Source organism: Symphodus melops (assembly GCF_947650265.1).
Source record: "Symphodus melops genome assembly, chromosome: 15".
Lineage (NCBI taxonomy): Eukaryota > Metazoa > Chordata > Actinopteri > Labriformes > Labridae > Symphodus > Symphodus melops.
In genome coordinates this window covers 2,844,328-2,864,352 of record NC_136705.1, presented here as the reverse complement: position 1 = coordinate 2,864,352, position 20,025 = coordinate 2,844,328, and the positions used below count along the sequence as shown (strand labels likewise).

At 40.5% G+C, this 20,025-nt stretch overlaps 1 protein-coding gene across 1 annotated transcript; it reads right to left on the bottom strand.

Moving 5' to 3' along the window:
* Positions 1-3,482: 3,482 nt before the first annotated feature.
* On the bottom strand, positions 3,483-15,691 carry LOC306835733 (RING finger protein 122-like). The gene is made up of 6 exons (XM_079362446.1): positions 15,449-15,691; positions 11,189-11,345; positions 8,795-8,837; positions 8,669-8,710; positions 8,338-8,420; positions 3,483-7,161 (listed from the first exon to the last, which is right to left on the bottom strand). The coding sequence occupies exons 1-6, from the start codon at positions 15,471-15,473 to the stop codon at positions 7,041-7,043; spliced, it is 471 nt and encodes a 156-aa protein (XP_079218572.1). The 5' UTR covers positions 15,474-15,691; the 3' UTR covers positions 3,483-7,040.
* Between the last annotated feature and the right edge of the window lie 4,334 nt (positions 15,692-20,025).

Genomic DNA, 20,025 nt, shown 5'->3' with positions numbered 1-20,025 from the left:
TTATCAGAGGCGCAGTTTGTCAATAGGCGAGGCAGGAAACTGCTTTGGGCCCTGCAGACCAGTATAGGACTGACACACTTTAAACCACATTAGTCGCTCAAAATGTGCACATTTTGCAACGACAGTAGGATTCCTCGTCTTCCTCTCCTTTGGCTTTCTCTTGTTGCTCTGATCACCTGGAAGACAAATAAGTGCCAGATTTATTTAGGATAATTGCTGGTTGGAGGGGCCCCCAATGAATCTTTCTCTGGTGATAAAAAAAACAACTTAACTTTAAAAATGAACAGATTTGACAATTTTTACGGGTTCTCTCAATTTTCTTGTAAATTCCCGATAATATCTGAAAAGAGAATGAGCTGTCTATACCATTTAACTGTCACACAGTTTCTCATTAGCTTCGACCATTTTCAAATTATTCCATTACTTGCCTGTGGTCTAATGAGCGGCCCTTCACATTATCTCTACATTTACAGAAACACATACAACAAAGCTGTCACAGAGTGAGCAGATGGAAATTCCCGTCCAAGTCATGACATCAGGATATGTGTTTGAAAGAAACAAACAAGTACGTGATGAGAGCTTTTCATAGACCCTGTCTCGTCTTGATCCATTTTAACACGCCAACTAAGCTGCATGACGCAAGACACACGGGATACACAATTTGATCTATTCCCAAAGATGTTCATTAAAAGTTAAAAAGAAGTCGATGTTTTCCCAGAAAAAGTGAACTCTCCCAAGAGTAAACATTTAACCAGAAGAAGTGTCTGCTGTCGGTAAGTAGTCATTATTCTGCAGAAACGACATGATTACACCAAGTGGAGGGAATGTTAAGAGGATAAAGAGGATATTTATGAATGTTTTTATCTATTCCTCACTGCAACACTCTTAAGTTAAATATACAGCACACAATCATAAACTAGTATCGGGTTTTACTGTTCTAGCACAACAATCACTTCTTGCCTCAAACCCTCCATGTCAAAAAGGAAAAAACAGCCTTTTAGCGGACAACAATTTGGGACATTTTTAGAGCCAGCAGCAGAGAAAGGATCTGCCTTACAGGTGGAAAGAAGGAACATTACATTATTAACATACATGAGAGGCAAAACCCCTTTGATTTTAATCTGTATACAACTACTACTTCTTGATGATTTATTGTATTGTGATCAAAGAATCAAACCAAGAATCTTTGTGTTGTGAAATCACACAATTAGTGAACATTACTGTTACTTAATCAAACTGTTGTCTATGTCGAGCTGAACCAATGACTAATATCTCAGTTTGATCAGATTTAAAAAAAAAAAAAAAAAGGAGTGAGTTACAGGATTTCTAATAAGTCACAGCAGACAAGCAGAATTATAAATGAATGGAGATAACCTTAAAAGGCTTCAACGGTTGAGTATCATCAGCATAAGGATGACCTCGGTTTTTTTAAAAAATTTCTTTAATTATTCAGCCCTTCAGCTTGAACATAAAAATAAAACGAGGAAAAGCATGGGGTCTCTTAAGTGCAGAGAAGGATAAATGCACAGAGAGTTACTTGACGCTTTAAAAAGTAATTATCTAATCATCTAATTCAACAATTAGGGGATGAACTTTAGTCACATGGCAACTAATTTAACAGCCTTCCTCAGATAATCTTCACAAGTTGTTTGGTAAGCATCAAGCTTGATAGCTGACTGATGTATGAATGAGCTGAGACCACCCAGGTTTGAATGACATTCAATAAAGTGTGCAGTGTTAGTTGTTTCATGCTGCTCCATCAGAGTACATAAAAAAAAAAAAATCAGATATAAAGGACGCATTGTGTAAGGAGGATGTCTGGACTTGGTTTTCCCCGACTAATATCAGGGTTTAAGTGTGTTCATAATGGAAACATGATCAGTCTTGCCAATGTCGATTCATAAAATGTACGCTCAACTCTCTCAACGACCTTTTGTTGAGTCCAAAAGTTATCTTTGCTGCAACTGTGTCTACGAAGACAAATCCTAAAGTCAATCTTATTAAACAACATTCAGGAATCTGCTCTTGGACAAACTTAAGTTGTTTGTAAAGTCTCCATATTTCTAACACCAGATATCATTTTTAAGACTCTACAGAGGGCTCTGTGTTTTGAAACAGCATTTTCAATGCTTAAACTATAAATAAGTGTAGAAGTTGTAATTGTCAAAATGTGCAAAGCATCCGTTGGAGTAGAATTCAGGGGACCATTTTTAAACCTTTTTAATTTACAGCTACTTTTTTTGGTAGAAGTGGCTTCTCCCATCTTGTGATAGTAAGATGGTAGAAGTGGCTAAATAAAGCTGCACTGATGCAGACATGCTAACATGCTTATATTATGCAGGTTCAACCTGACAGTTATTTAGTTAAACGCCATCCATTCTGGGTTACAGGAAGCCTCGTGGTTGGTCCAGACGCCCCCATGTACGAAGGCTATAATCCTCCAAGCAGGCTGCCGGGGTTTGAATTTGACCCGAGGCTCTTTTCTCACATTTCTGACTCTATCCACCGTCCTGTCTCTTGAATAAAGGTGAAAAAAACTTTTAAAAAACTCTGTTCATTCTTACACTAGAATCATTAACGTGAAGAAGTTTATTCTTCTGCTAGCATTTAACGAAAAATTAAATGCGCACTTTGATTTTAGCATTTAAACAAGTCCAGATTCATCTGAATGCATAAAAAAAGCTAACTTTATATTTATCAACGGAAGTTTTTATGCGAATGGAAATCTGTTGTATATGATGACAGTTTTCCGAAAATTACATTTAAAAAGCAATTTATTCAATCATGACCAGCAAACCCTTTAAACCAGTGGTGTCCAAACTTTTTTTCTTGCGGGCCAAAATTGTCACGTTAGAATCGCTCACGGGCCACAGGGTTTTTTTTTGTTTTTTTGTTTTTTTTTTAAATATTGGAAGGAACTTTTTGTATTTTGACCACTTCAAAAAATAATGTAAACATACAATAACTAATTGCAGTGGGAAACTGTTGTCTTCTAATTTTTTGGAAAGAATAGTCAGGCCTTTATAGGTCTCCCTCGCTAACATGAAAAAGAAAAAGAAGGAAATGTGCCATCTGATGAGGCCTGGGGCCAAAATCTTCTGATTCTTCGAACGAAGTCAAGGGCCACAAACAATCCACTCAAGGGCCACAAATGGCCCCCGGGCCGCACTTTGGACACCCCTGCTTTAAACCTATGCATCATCAGGTTTCTGACGATGAACAGCCTCCGTTAGCATGCTACCGTTTGCTTATTTAATACCACATTCAACCTCTGGGGACTCTCTGAACACGTGTTTACAGTGTAGTATTATTTTACTACCTGTAGAGGGCAGCAGAATTCCTCATAGCTTGCTGTAATTAAAACATGAACAAGAGTATCTTACTCTTGAATTCAGTTTTCTTATCAGTAGAGACATTATATATCACACACACTTCTTGTAAACTCATCAGCAAACCTTTAAAAAAAAGACTTAGAGCCAAAGGAACATATCAAAACACTGGTTATATTTTTCTTTTAAAGTCATAAATGTAATAAGCATTTACAATATGCACAGTACTCATGGTATATTACACAGTCCATACACAGAATGAAGTGAATGCAGCACCACGCTCTCTGAAGAAACCAGCTCAAACAGGCTCGTCGTATCAGTGCAGTGTTTCTATTTATATCACGACACCGCTGAGCAGGTCTTTGACTGGAGGAGCTTCGATTTCTGTCTGTTCTATCCCACTGGCAAAGATAACATCCAAGAATTTCACATGAAACGGTCAACTTGTTTTCACCATCACTGACACGATACCTTTTAAAGCCAAAACAGTTCACTTGATGCAGCCGGAAAAAACAACACATCTGTTATTTTATTGGTTGATTCAGTTAAAAATAACCACAGACTGTATATAAGAAGCGGACAAAACCTATCTTCTTTCCAATGGCCAGCAGGGGGCGACTCTACAAGTAGCATAAAGAAAACTAATTGTATGAAAGCAGATGAGAGACTGATCCTACTCGTCACTTGATGTATTAATATAGTAATTACTTTCCTACTGAGTGTTCGGTCTCACTCGCTAGTTTCAAGTGTCACAAGGTTTTAAATCATGGTCCCATTTAGAGTAAACAAAATAAACATTAAGGAGGCTTGAGGGCAAGTTAGGAAAGCAGGTATACAAAACCCATTAGTGTTTTTTTTAATAAGCGTCTCAATACAAACCACTGTGAGGAACTGACGCACATTGCTCACCGAGCTTGTGATAAACTAGCGGACAACCAAGACGGACGTTTTTGGTGAAGTGCAATAAAATGCAGTTCCTCTAGTGTCCACTTGAGGCTGGCTGTAAAAGTCAGGATTCACCCCCATTATTCACCAAATCATTCGTTACTCTAAACTGTGAGGCGTGAATTTCTTTGTGTGAGTCATCCGTTCTAACAACATTTAGGCTAAGAGCTGTTCATACATTTTCATAACCCGAGCCTGGTTTGTACAAACTAATGTGTGACATCACTGCGGCTACATCTATGTGGATAGCTTAGCCTTTAACTCCACTCTACGCTTCCAATGAGGTGAATTCTGATGGCTCTTAGAATGAAGGTGGGGAGACTAAAGACGTTCTCTCTGGGGGCTTTCTCCATCTCTTTATACACAGTCTATGGTTCAAGCTGCACAGACGTGTGATGCAGTTCAGATCCCATATGACTCATCCATCTTTCCATTCAGGGCTTCATTAGGTTTTGCAATACATTGGAGGATGGAGTAGGTGAGACAATGGAAGATTACAACTGAAATGCACCCCATTTATTCCTGTTAGTTTACAATAGTCCTGTTTGGTTTCAAGTCCTCTTTCCACACCTGAACATCTTCAGGGACAGTCTCTGCCTTTGCCTCAAATATGGGGCAACAATGAGCCGTAGGATGGCCTGGTATCTTCAAAGCCAGGGACTGGTGGTTGAATTTTCTTATTTCCAAGCCCCGGGCTCTAAAGTTGTAATGAAAGACACGTCTCACTTATTTGGGACGCTTTCTGCATGTCAGCTTGAACGGAAATAGGCCAGACTGAAGTTTGCCATGCAAACATTTGTCAGAGTCAGATCTGCTCCAGAGGCAGGAATAATGTTTGGTCACATCAGAAGTCTGTGCACCCTCCTCAACATGCTGAAGGACCCACAAAGCTGTTTGGGTGAAGCAGAAGTAAACAGTACCTTAAAGCTGTCAGATCAGGAACTCAAGCATTGTCCAAATAGCGGAGATTTCCAAATTCTGCATTGATGCCAACGATACAGTATAAAGTGGACGTGGTGACACAATTGTACATGTTAATTTTATCTTGATACAAAATGTGGTTACATGGTAATAAACCTTTTATCTCTCCAGATGTTTCTCCATAACAATAATGAAGTTATTGGGTTGAAGCTGACCACATTTTCCCTGCAGGCTAAAGAAAAAAAAAAAACAAACATGTGCAAAAAGTCGTATTTGAAGGATTGTGAAGGAGCCCTTTGTGGTCCAGGATTGAATCATTCATTATTGTATGCGTAGCCTAAAAACAAGGAACGTCAGCGTACTAAGCATAAGAATCTTTGAGTTAAGTCTCTCTTTAACGCACTTTTTGATTTCTTTGTGTGACTTGTGGAGGGCTGTACGTATATTGAATTGATTTCCTGCTTTGCATGTTCCCAGTGTTCAGCCAATCAAATCAAAAAAGTAGATCCAGCAAAAGCAACAAAAAAAACAACTCCTAAAACCTGTTAAAAAACGTTTAAAATCTGTCACGATAAGTCAATAATGTCTGGATTTGAAGAAGAATGAGCTGAGATATGTTGTTGGCCTTTTAGAAGACGTGCAACTTTAAGGCACTTGTGCACTAAAGCTTTAAGGAGGAGTCAACCCTCCCTGACTCCAATCTGTTTCATACATGTTGAAATGTAATAAGTAGAGGAATCAAACTTTTTCAAAACTGCTCCAAATGATCCCCTGACCCAATAATCCCTTTAACGTCTGCCACCTAATCAATGAGGGAAAATGGAAATGATCAAAGTGAGAGAACGAGAGATATTTCAAACTTCAAGCAGTCGGTATGTCGCCCTGTTTAAAGCCGCCAGACTCCATTGACAAAATAAGTCAATATGGTATATGGTTTTGGCTTCCAACTAGCCATTTACAACACCTAGGAAAAAAATAAATAGAATAAAAACGAGGCAGCAGTATGCAAGCAACATCTGCCTCCTTCTAGGTAAAAGTACTTTTCTTGTCTGTGACAGAAACAGTAATTTAACCGGACAAATCTCCAATGTTGCTGATCGAGCTGCCACAGTCAGTAAGTGGATTCTTGTCAAACACATACTGCGTTGACTTCCAGCTAACCATCTAAAGCACAGAAGTAAAAATAATAAAACAGCTACAGATCGAACTGAACAAGGTAGCAGTGATAAAGCATCGTCTGTGTTCTGCAATGTAAAATTATTCTTTTTGTCCAAGAAGTCTGGTGGCTTTGAAGAGTGCAATGAAACCTGTTTCTGTTTCTAAATTAAAAATCTAAAGAGGTTTGTTTTCATAAAAGTCTTTTTTTATGTTGTCAATCGCTTCAAATAACACTTTCAGTCCGTCACTTAAAAAAAAGAAGAAAAAAAAAGCAACTCAAGTGGTTGTGCTTCTGCCGGACTTATCAAAACTTTACGACCTTGACACACTGGAAAAAAAAAGTGCAATTAACAAGCAGGTTTCCCTTTAAGCATATGGCTGTGTGCAGAATTTTGAAGGCATTATCAGTTGCATGAATCTACTGTCTTGAACGCCGATGATGGATTGAAAATGAGTCATCAACTCCACTCCACTGTTACAAACTTGCCAAGTCGGTCTTCAGGTTGCACTTCAGGTTCAACTCAGTCAGTGGTACGATATCTCCTCTCAGAGCAGCTCTGCTTCCTAGAATGTTTGCATTACTAAAACTTCAGTCTTTTGTCGGGTCGATGAAACAGAATACTCCATAGAGGCAGGAGTCAAATGTCCAGAGAGAGCCGGAGTTGGTGCTGGACAGGCGTCCCCCTCTCAGACCTCCAGGAGACTCTGTGGCCGCTCAGGTGCTTGTGGGGGGTCGGGCTGGAGGCGACATATGGGCTTGTTGCACATCGGGCACACACTGCGGATCTCTAACCACTTTAGCAGACACCTGAGGAAAGCAGGGACAAATTAAAGTGTTTCATTATTTTGAAGAAAGAGAAAAAAAACACTGATGTCAGCAGGGGGGGGGGGGTCTGTGGAGAAACTTAAAACAGAAGTTAGAGAAAGTCAAACTGGTCTTAAAGCATGGTCTTCAATGCCACACCTTTCGCTGCAGGGCGAAACAAGGTCTCAGTTGCAGAAAGCATTCTCATGTTCATACATGTTGAGAGGAATCTGATCTACATTTTCTGCACAGCTCACTGTAGCTCAATCTCTCTCTCTCTCTCTCTCTCTGAAATTCACTTTTTCTCCGTCTGCTCGAGTTGTGCACTCGCAGGCAGGAGTCAATCATGCAGGGGAATTTATGAGTCATTCCTCTGGGCTGGTTAGTCAACATTTTGGCCCATAACGAAGTCAAAATATGAAGTCATCAAAACCAGAACGATGTTCTTTAAGCTTTTAAAAAGTGAGATATTCTGAGCCTCTGACCGCAGACTGTCAGACACAGCGGCTGTTCTCGAACATAATGAATCAATCCATCATGTGTTTGAGTAAACAACTTAACAAATCTGTTAAATAAGGAATCAAAGTCTGATCTCATAAAAGGTGGAGTCAGTAGCGTTCACGGTTCACTCTGGGCCGCTCCTCCTGGGCTCATAGCCTCCAGAAGTGCACGCTCACCGCCGGACTCCGTGAGAGTTTACTGCTTGTACCTACTCTGCACGCCTGCACAAGCTAATAGCCGGTGTTGGCTCCTCGTCCGCGGGTAAATGCCAAATGAAGTTTCACCCTCGTTCTGGAAAGAGCCTAATCTGCTCGGCGTTTTGTCTCACTTTATTTACTCTTTTTCTTTTTGTCCGCATCCGTTATTTTGGCTGGTCTGAATGGCGTCCATTCCTAAACTCTACCTGCGCTCTGTAATTCAAACAGCCCAGCTCTCGCAAAGAGTCAACCAAAATGAAACATGAAGACATGAACATCCAGCAGACACACACACACACACACACACACACACACACACACACACGGAGGCCCCGAGGACAAAGCGTTAAAAAAGGCTTCCTAAAACACATTTAAAGAATGATGACAAAAGATGTTGACAACAAAACAAGGAGGAGAACGGTATATAAACAGGGACCTCTGCATCGTCACAGACAGATGAATACGAACATGAACAACTTACTTCTTGTGGAAGGCGTGCGAGCACGGACACACGCCGAGCTCGTCCCTGCTGCGAAACTCTTCTAAACACACCGCACACGTTTGCTGAAACAATCAAACACAAGCCCGTCACCTTCACTGTTTTCACTTGAGACGGATAAAAGGATGACTCCTCGATGTGCAATATTTAAAACCAGAACAGTAATAAAGCCATGCAGTTGCTGTCTGATGCCTTTTTTTTTTAAATTCTAAGTATTTTAGTAAAAGAATCATTTATTTTTTCTGCATTTGAAACCACTGCAGTGTATTCTATGTCATCACACAGCTAGCAGTAGATGTTACTTTAAACTTACACCCAGCAGGCTGAGCTTCTTCCCCGCTCCTTTTAAAACAACCTGTTGACAAGAAAAGATTCATCTCATTGAGCATGTCAGATCACAACAGGAAGTCAACACCTGGATATGGTTTGAACATATTACCTCATTGTATCCGTACTGTTCTCTTGAACCTTGTCGCCTGAGTCTGTGAAGCAGAAAAGAAAAAAAAAGTTAATCAAGCTGTAATTGAAGTCATAAAAATGGTCGGGTCTTCCAGCTGGCTCCAGATCTGTCTTCTTTGGGACAGGTCCTGTCACGCTGAATGACAGCAACCTGAGATTAAACCTGAGATCAGCTGAGATTAAAACAGCTCAGGAATGCACAAAATGTCAGCGTCAAGTAAGAGCCTGTGAAAGTACGCACAGCACGAGCAGATACGTCCGACCTTTTCAGAACGTGCCGTCGTGTGAGATCTCCGGATTCAAAATGTGAACCGTTCATGGGGATGGAGTTTGGGATTTATACATTCATGTTGTTTGTTTGGGTCAGAAATCCGAAGTCTGCAGCTCTGTTGACTGCGGGATTGAGCCCAAATTTAAAAACACACAGCTGAGATAAGATTTTCTGTTCCAACAGAGGGTGAAATCACAGTCTGCTGATTTTTTTAAGACTGCACGACAGGAGAATCGTCTCGGGTGGAAAGTGGGACCAGGGCCACAGCGGAGGAAGAGACCTTACTGGGCTTGAAATAAATGTATAGTTTGTTGTTTTCATTGAAGACCTAACTCATGAGTCAAATAAGTGTTCAACACCATCCGTTATCTTTGTGTCCTGTCACGGCGGGATGGAGCCGATCCCAGCTGTCATTGGGTGAGAGGCGGGTACACCCCGGACTGTCAATCACACTCACACCTGCGAGCAATTTAGAGTCACCTATTGACCTGAGGAGAGCGTCTTTGGACTGTGGGAGTATTCGGAGGGGAACCCACACATGCATGGGGAGAAACATGCTAAGTCCATACACTGTCTCGTCTTGAGTTGTTTGGATGGATAATCATTGCTGAAGAGTCGCTTACAATCCGTCCTGACTTTCCAGATGATAGTTTTGTTTGCCATCACTAAATACTTCTACAAACACATCCCTCTGTCCTTTTTGTTTTCCCTTAGTTAAATATATATTCTATAAGATAAATAGTCAAACAGGTTTTTCCAGAAACTGGAGGCCAAACACTGACATAACTGTGAGCTGTCTGCATGAGCCTGAAGCAGCGTTCACTTAAACCTTCGACATTTGTCAACATGGGAGACAACAGGCCGTGAGATTCAGGCTCTCGCTCTCTGCATCGACGGACCGCTGAATCAATGAGCATGATCCTTTCGAGTTTCAAATCTGTGTCCATTAAGAGCTCAGAATATTTCTCAAACCACAGGAAATGTAAGCTGCTACAACCAATACTTTGTGTTCACGTAAAACCTGACATCAAAAATAAATCATTTGAAAAGGAGATTGAAATCAATTATTAGCTTGGGTCGGTTGATGCATCTGTTTGCAACCATGCCGAGAAAAATGATGCCAACTGGATTCCTGCTAACCAATCAGAACACTCCCTCAAAGAGTTAAATCTTCAAACACTGACATTTAATTTCGGGTACAGTTGATTGTTTTTGTCCATAGATTCTGATATCTTGAAAGAGAGCATTGTAACCTGGTCAAACCCCAGGACCCATCACCAAGTCCACCGTGAAAAACATCGACCGAACCGTCCGATATTTTTCAACCAATCAGGCGGTACAAACCATGCTGGGTAGCATCGCCACTGTGTTCAAAATGCTGCAGAAAGGATAAAAACACAAGACGATGTTTGTCTTTTGTCTTTTATCAAGTAGAGAGTGCTGCAGAGTCAGGCAGATCGACAGGAACAAGTATTTCATGCTCACATGGCGGTAAGGCAGAGCGAAAATGTTCAAAGAGTAAACCAGGCGTTCATCGCTGAGATCCAACAATTAAAACTAAATGTTTATAAAATGTTTGAAGTATATTCCACTTAGGTCTGGCTTGAGTTGTACGTTGTTGCTGGACTAACTTTTTTTTAAATTTATTTTTTATTTTATTTTATTTTATCTGCTTATTTATCTTTTGTTTTGTGAAGAAAAAGTAAATGTCAGACAAGGCTGTTGCTGAAACATGTGAAATTTGACACGATGTAACCCTTATTCATGTAACTGTGATAATTTACTAATTTCTGTTATGTATTTGTCTGACTAAAACATCAACAAAAAAAAACAAAAAAAAAGAAATATATTCCACTTATGAAGTCTGAGATGAGAAAGTGAAGAAAAGCGCTTGTGGTATGTGCTGCAGGTTACGAGCTAATGATCTGTGTGACACTTGCAGAAGCGATTACAAATGACTAAGTGTTTTTTTTTTTTTGAGTGAGCACCAGACTATTCCACCAATATGAGCATGATAGATAGATATCTATCTATCTATCATGCTCATACTGGTGGAATAGTCTGGTGCTTAAGCATAGCGCCAGCTCAGGTGCGTCTTTGTACCTGAAAAGGTAGCAGCAGAAGAGGAGGCTGAGCATGAGTATGAAGAGTCCGATGCCCAGGACGATGATGTAGACGTTGAGCGGGAGGTGGAAGAGCTCTTCAGACGACATGTTGCAGTATGGGCCGATGTTCTGCAATCCAAGGTTACACAGACACCCTGAGAGGACGACACACACGAACAAACATTTAACCAGCTAAAGCAACAAGATTTCACTCGCAGGAGGAAAACACACACGTTATATATAAAGATATATGAAGGCTGCAGCATGTGCAAGAAGGACGTACTGTTGGACAGTGAAACACCTCTTGGGTAGCATTTGAGCCTTTTCGTGCCATCGATTACATTTGCAAATATGAATGCAAACACGGTTGCAGTGCATGATGCAGTACTTACTGTACCTCCCACAGGCTATGAAGTCCTAACAATGGAGGCATTACGTACAACAAGTAGTCAAACTGCATCATGTCATTAATAACTTCAGAAAGTGAGCGCTCCTGCCTCTGAACAATTTGTCACTTTTATCCTCGAACAAAGAACAAGGCTCTCTGTTGATGCAATGCAAACACACACACACATGTGTAGTCAAATGTCTCTGCAAGTATATTAACATTTAATTATTTATTATTATTTTTTTTTTAATATGCATAGTTTCAGAAAACAAAGCCACAGTCAGTGAACTGTGACGTTAGGAATGCAGTTTACATCATGGGGGACATTTAGAAAGTCAAAGAATAAATCAACCAGCCTGCGTTCAAAGAGAATGAAGTTTGGTTTGCATGTGGCATCTCAAGAATTTGAATCCATTCAAAATGATTTCAAGACGTACCCACATCATAATTGCTGGGGTTGATGTTGGTTTACATTGTTTTCTTGGATTGTAGGACGAGTGTTTCTATTTTTATTTTTTTTTTACCTTGACTTCAATGGAAGCTCCCACGTAAGCTTTCCATTTGAAGACGTGATAGGCTGATGAGTGAGCGCGACAGGAAATCAGGAAGATTCAACAGAAGCGAGCCGGCCTCTGTGATGATACCCTGACAGCAGTCAGAAGCAGGCGGGTTTCTAACTGGTCTGGTTGTGTTTTCTGCTCGCCACCCACTCGTCTGTTGTTACTGTGAACATGTCTGTTACGTGTAGCGTTCAGAAAACTGTAAACACGGTCTTAAACGTGTCCGATTCTGTTTCCCATCCTGGCACATCCTTTTTATGTCAAGTCTCGCCGTCGGAGGCCCCCCAACCAGTCTGACAGGGACAACGTCATGCTGTAAGCCACATGCATGAAAGGGGCATGCTGTTTTTTTTTAGTTGTGCATGTGCACTTTCTTTAAGTCTTTCAATACAGAAATCTTCATATCTAACTCTTTATCCAATTTTTGAGATTTTGAGATTATTAATCCTTCGGGGTAAATTCTGGTTTTTACAGTCTGTTCTTGAGAGACATGCTTTTCACACACAGTCCTGACTTACACTCACGCACACGCAGGAGCTGTGGACATGCATTAGTGGAGAGATAGCAGAGCAGTGCCTTGCTTAAGGGAACCCCAGCAGTACTTGGGAAATGACCTGGCACCTCTATAGCAACCAGGACCATTTAGTGCCCGATACTTTGGTCCGCACCTGGACTTGAACAGGCGACCCTCCGGTTCATCGTTATCGCACCTGCAGCAGAACCAAACTGCAGCCTGAGCAAGCGAGCGTCTCAGGAGTCAAACATTTAGCATAATCAGAGCGCTGATGCTAATGTCACGCTACATGTGTAGGGTGTGTAAATAAGAAAGTGTTTACCAACAAATCTCCTGGGACAACTTTACAATACGTCAATCATTTGATGAATAATTCATTTAGATTTTGAGCCCTGTAGTTTTATAAACACAGCAGCTCTGTTTGTTTTCCTGTAAGCACAATTGAACGACATAATAAGTTGTCTCCAGAGAGATCGTGAAGCGTGTCTGAATGTGAGCATTGTCGTCTCACTGGAAAGCCTTTCACTGTCAGCGGAGCGTCTGGTACTGCGCACAGTAATGGCCTTTCACTGTAAGCGCTCACTGGATATTTTGTGTTAGCAGAGGGTATAATATCCCATCATGTGTGACTCCATCAGGCGATCCTGTCCTTCTCTTTGTCCACCTCTCACTGCACGGTGTGTCTCTGGGTAGAATAGATGTGTGTGTGTGTGTGTGTGTAGGGCCTCTGCTCCGCGCTGCATCTGTGATCGTCGTGCTTTAGATTTCAATGTAACACTGCTTTCATTGTGGGGATTCTTGAGCTGCAGAAAGGGTCTGAACTTGTGGTCAAAAAAAAAAACTCAAGAGAAGCAAAGAGAGCCCTGCAGAACTAAAAAAACAAAACACTTTTGTCTTCTTTATGGAGGATATATTTGAACTGCAATACTAGAATGAAAGTCTACAATTTTTCTGGGCTGATAAAAAACTCACAGAACGTGCTTTAGTTATTCATGTGAAAGGGAAACTCTTCTTATTGGAGTCCCATCCAGCTCTTGGTCCTGTTCGAATGCACTTACTGTAAGTAGCTTTGGACAAAAGCTCTTTAGCCAGTTCGATGAAATGTAAGGTAGAAATATTTCATCCAAAACAATCAGGAAGAAACTCAGACAAGAAACAAACTTCATCAAAGACTAGTTCTGCCACCGCTCTCAAACCTGCAGAGCGCTTTCATGTGAACTTTTACAAGCAGTTCTGCGTCACACAGGAATTTGTTCCACTTGCTTCTTTGCCAACATTGTCTAGTTTTTTTTTTTTCAAATGTTTAAGCTCAAGTAAAAGGAAATGTTTAAGCGTGATGGTTGAAAATTAAATGAAAGCCTTAAAATGCACAAGTGACTTATTCGCTTATGATCTCGTCAGTGGGTCAAATGATTCTTTTGGTTGACTTCCTGGTTGAAGAGTCATTGTTTAATGGGGTATAGGGGAGTGCAGACGTGAGTTTGAAAGTGGAGGTGGAGCGCTGGTTAGCTACTGTAGGGGTGAAGGAGGAGGCAGCATGTAATCTTAGCACATTGTGAGTAAATCATTGATAGTGGAGCGCTAAAAGGTGGACCGTTGTTCAAAGGAAGTCTGGACAAGACTATAACTGACGGCTGTTGGAGAGAACAAAAGCAGCTTCTGGCTTCACACGTTTTTGTTGTAAAATGATCAAACGGGTCAATCGTAAAAAGTGATGATTCACTTTTGGAATACATTTATGTCAGGGTCATAAAACATAAAAAAAGTTTACATAAAACCCTTCAAAAGTTTTTAAAAAATACATTTCCCTGCATTTATCCCAGATACTCAACAGAGATTTTAGCTTTATGTCTAGATGTTGGAGTTTTCACACATGCCCAACACTCCACACACGAAAAGCTAATTTTCAGGGTGAGCTTCAGGTGTGAATGCTCATTTTTTTTTAACTCAATTTTAATCAGACGCTTGTATCACACGGCCACCGAACAACCCCTTCGATCTTCTTGCACGTCACGAAACTGCTTCATCATGTTCTCTTTTTGCGATCGATTTTCTTCTGTCGTTGATACTGTGAATTCGACCAATCACACAGAGCATTGATATAAAGGCAAAAACTGTAATGACAGCATCGGAATCACAGACTCCGTCAGTAAACATTCTCTCAATGACTTTACGTCTTATATCAATATTTCAAGTTTTCTTTAATTAAACACAGTGGCCATTTTGTAACCGTTGGATCAATTTGGACAAAAGTCAACGATAAAGCAGGCTATGTTGTCATTGAACTTTCAATAACTGAGTGTCTGCTTCAAACCGACACAAGAATCTGTTCTGCTAATTGTTTATGTGTTTGTGTTCCAGTTATCAGAATGAATCTGCGGTTCAGGGTGTTTGACTTCACTCTTGTACAATGAAAGGAGACAGAGATGTGTTGTCCATATTTATCTCGTCAGAGAAATCCAAATAAACAAGATAGAAGGCAAAATTTAAACATTTTGCTTTTACCTTCTTTTTTTTTTAAATTTAACTTTGTAATTTTGTATTTTAACATGTATTTTTTATTTGACACTTCATTCTTTTGTTGACACATTTTTATCTTTGATTAAGTTTTAGTATAGCTGCACTGTCGTTCATTTACTGCTCTGTGTGCCTTTAGACAAATAACGTTTTTTTAATTGAATTGGAAAAAAATGAAGGCTTCAAAACAGTATAGTGCACAATCCAGTGGTTGGCATAAACAAGGCCTTATTCAGTCTACGATCCTGAAGAACAAACAAAGACGTGCAACAAACTCACCGTTACACCATTGGACAGGATGCATGAAATGTGCAGATGTCTTTGGCAGCACAAAGTCTTTGGGGGTTGTGACCTCTCTGATATGGCAAGGTCTTTGTTTCCTCAAAAGAACAACTTCGACCAATCCTTCTTAACTTTCAAGATTCAGAGAGTCGGCAGAGTTGATGTTGCACTGACTTAAATCCACATGGTCTGATAAGTAGAAGCAGTCCTGGTTGGAGACTCTTTGAGAAGACGTCACTCACTCACCCAGATTGGTATCTGAACAGTGACACCTCAGTTTGCAGTGATGATGAAGCACCAAACCATGTCAACAACATCCATGGCTGGGTTTTAAACTCCCGAACGTGTCAGAGAAAGGATTGCTCTTGTGTTATGTCCACAGGCAGACAAAGACAAAGAGTCTTGGAGATGAAGGTATGAGCCTTTAAAAGACAACAATGTCACTGACAGTTTGAGGTTATATACTCCAAAGTCCATCCATTTCTCTGTTCGTAGCTCTGGATGAGCACAGTTTCTGTTTTTATGTTGTTGTTGTTTTTTCTTTATCTACGTTTCAAAACAATGTCTCTTTGTTTTCTCGTCCTCTCTCCTCTTCTCTCAGGTCTCCACGTTGCTGTCCTCCTTCTCTGGCTGCGAAATCTTGCCGTAGCCAATTATGAGGAGGAGACAAAGGGAAAAACATGGATGGATTTCCCGGCAGCCTAAAAGCCAAACAGACAGCCAGGCAGTCCGTAAGAAGGCAGCCTCAGTGTTCCTGTGTGAAGTCTCATGTGTCCCTGTGCCTTCCTTCCTCCTTCCTCCGAACAAAGGACATAACACACTGACACAATGTGTCACCTCTTCTCCTGAATTTTCTGTCTATTTTCTCTGTCTCTCTTACACACACACACACACACACTCTCTCTCTCTCTCTCTCTGTCTCCACTTCTCGTCTGTGGCTCAGTTTGTAAACAGATCTCTGCTCATGTGATTCAACGTCCGCATCACAGCTCTGCTTTCACCGCCCCCTCCTTCCTCCATCCTCCGCCTCCTCCCTCCCTCCCTCCTTTTCTCTCCCCAGCTTGTCCTCCCTTTACCTCTCGCCCCCTCTGGATTTCACACAGACATGCGCGCACACACGCACACACACACACACACACACACACACACACACACACACACACACACACACACCTCCTTCCTTTGCAGCTGCAAGCTATTATTGAAGTGGCAGAGAGGCAGATGTGGAAACAGACTGTGATAATGACAGTTATGACAGTTACAAGGAAGTGTGTGTGTTCGTGTGATATTTGAAGAATAAATCAATAACAAAATTAACGAACGGAACTGATTAAAAAAAAAGGATTTTTAATCAAATGGAACAATAAACATTCCCAGATCCACAGACCCTCAGGAGACCCCAAAAATACAAGTTCACCCTGTTGAAAATGTGTTTGTTCTAATATGATCAGCTGTTAAATGATGAACAATTGTAATTAATCTTTACAATTTAATCACATTTAAATTGCATGTTAAAAATTCAAAAAAACTGTTAGGCGTTTATTTTGAACGTTTATTTGAAAAGACTTTACTTACTGTTTGAATTCAACCCAGCTTTTATTTTGAAAATACGGTAAGGACCTTCAGTTTGATCAAAGGTTACAACGTTAACCGGACACAAGAATTAAAGTCAAACAGCTGAAAAGAAGAGTATACCGAAGGTCAACGTGTGATGTCATCAGGTGGTCATGACTTTGGACTCGTCAGCTGAGCTGTCTGAGAGTTTGTTTAAGTGACATGAGACATGTCCATGATGTACATCACTGAGACTACAGGGAGACATGGAGGATGTGTCTTCAGGGACAAAATAACATCATTTAAAAACATGATTGCATTCATTTTAGACGTTAATTATTTGTGATTGTTGTTTAAACTGGAACCTAAATGGTTTAAAGGACAGACCTGTCTCTTCTACAGGGGTCCTGAATCAAAAAATTAAAAAAAAACTTTCATGAATAATTGAGTCTGTAGATCAATATTGATATTCCTGTAATGAAAACGTTACTTTGATACAGCCAATTAAAAGAGTGATCTGAAAATGATGGGAGGCCTCAAAGAAAACCACATGTATCAGTTTCTCTAATAAAGATGGTCAGCATGCACTTTGGGTCGTTTGTGTTAGCAGAGGGTATACAACAAAGCAAACAGAGCAAACAACAAAAAAATCCCAAACTTTTGGTTTGTGTCGGTTTTCTCTCCCTCTGCGGATGAGCTGGTCCTCCGTATCTTCGCTGATCTTGTCCTGGTCATTTGTTAGTAATGCTTATTCCAGGAAAAAAAAAAAAAAGTTCCTTCTTTTAACAGTCCAATGATTCATCCAGTGAGAATCTTTGCAAGTGAAAATGCAAAAATGCAACTTTCCCAGCAGAGTGCAGACACTCCCTTCATCTGACACCAACCCTGCAGTGGAGATGTCAGACATGTAAATAATTACAAGATGCAATCTGCAGTCTGGTCCCTTATGGACTTTTTTTTTTGTTGTTGTTGCTTTTATTGGTTGTAAAAACTAAAAACACATCAGTATTAATTTCACTGTGTTTTGTACCCAGTCAGAATCCCCTCACAGGAGCTTTAATCCAAAGTATATGTATTTCCTGTTTCCATGGCAGAGTAATAGGCTAATGTTCACCCAGACCTTTTCTGTCATAGTGTCCAGCTCTTTGTAAAACTTCACGTCCATTATTGTTTTCTCTTCTCTAGGACAAAACAGGTCCATCCTGCGTGAGCTCTGTTTTTCACATGACTTCCTGACATCGGATGACTAAATCTTCCAGTTAAACGATGAACGTCTAGGATGACTGGAGTTTAAGAAAACAGGGGTGTAGGATGAACAGTGATAAAGACAGAAAGTCTGTCAGTCATCCAGCTCACGGTAAATTCCAAGCTCGATCCAAAAGCAAATGGACCCTTGAAGATCCTGGAGGCGTTTCACCTCTCCTCTGAAAGGCTTCTTCAAGATCTTCAACCAGTCCAGTTGGATACTAATACAATGCCCAAGTCTTTAATCTGCAGACAGTTATCACTGTTATCACATCAATTTCTGCTAGTATAAATCCAGCTGTGCTAGAAACATACTCTAAAGAGAGGGACTCAAGGTTTTCTGAAGTGGCCAAGAAGAAAAGAACCTCAAAAGTCTCCATAGAGGGTTCATTTCAATAAATTCATAGCGGTAGACTAAACACAAGCTCAGTTCATCAGAGCGTTTTTTTCTTATGACTTCCTGACACCATGATGACGAAATGTTCCTGTTAAAAATACAGTTACAGATAACTGGAGGTTAAGAAAGAGTGAGTGACGTAAAATGAACGATGAGAAAAAAGCTTTGCAGGAAGTCCGTCAGTCTTGAATTTCCCTCGGGATCAATAAAGTATCTATCTATCTATCTATCTATCTATCTATCTATCTATCTATCTATCTATCTATCTATCTATCTATCTATCTATCTATCTATCTATCTATCTAGTCATCCAGTTCATGGTAAGTTACAATTAGACCCAAAGGCAACTGGACTGGTTGGAGATCTTGAAGATGTTTCACCTCTCTTCTTAAAGTTTTCTTCAAGATCTTTCATTCATGTTTGCAGGATTTTTTTTTTCTAATTCCAGATGTGTGCTCAACGTGAAGCTGCTTCAGACTCAAATGTTTGTTCTTTTTTTTACCACTGTTTGTTGATTTACATGAATCATTTATATAAAGTCAAAGATTTACCATCATAGGACGAGACTCTGATGCTTTGTCACATCCTCCTTTTCAGGAACCTAAAACTAAAAGCTACCTGACTTTCCCTTTATGGCCACAAACACATCCAGTTTAAAGAACAACACCAGACATTTCCTCCCAGGATAAACGTTCCTGCCTAACAAAAGGAGTTCATTCAGTGGAGTAATTCAGGTCAAAGGCTCCGCAAGCTGACAAACAAAACCGCAAAACTGATTTCCTGCTCTTATTATGTTTGATGTAACTCCATCATGTGAAGTTAAATTTGGAATAAATGGAAAAAATAGGTCACTGCCTGAAAGTGACATCAGAGAGACAGAAACGTAATGCATTACAAAGCAAACGGTCAAAGGAGCCGTCGTTATTTTTTAATCCTACTCAGTTGTACATAAACTCAGAACTTGTGTGTCTGTCTGTGTTTGAAGTACGAAACAAACCAGCAACATGTTGGGACCAGGGCGCCATCTCGTGGTGGATGTGCAGAATGTGCAGCCTTTTTCGCTTTCAGCATGCAGCGACTAGAAGTGAGATAGCACAGACAATAAGACTTTGCCTCACAGCAAGAAGGTTGCTAGTTCAAATCCAGACAGCAGCCTCTCTGTGTGGAGTTTGCATGTTCTCCATGTGCACGTGTGAGTTCTCCCCGGATACTTTGTCTTCCTCCCACAGTCCAAGCACATGTTGAGGTTTTTATGTGACTCTATAGAGGCACATAAATGTGTGTGTGTGTGTGTGTGTGTGTTATTCTCTGTATGTCAGCCCTGTGATTGACTGGTGACCAGTTCAGTGTGTACCTCGTGGTATCGTCTCCACCCACC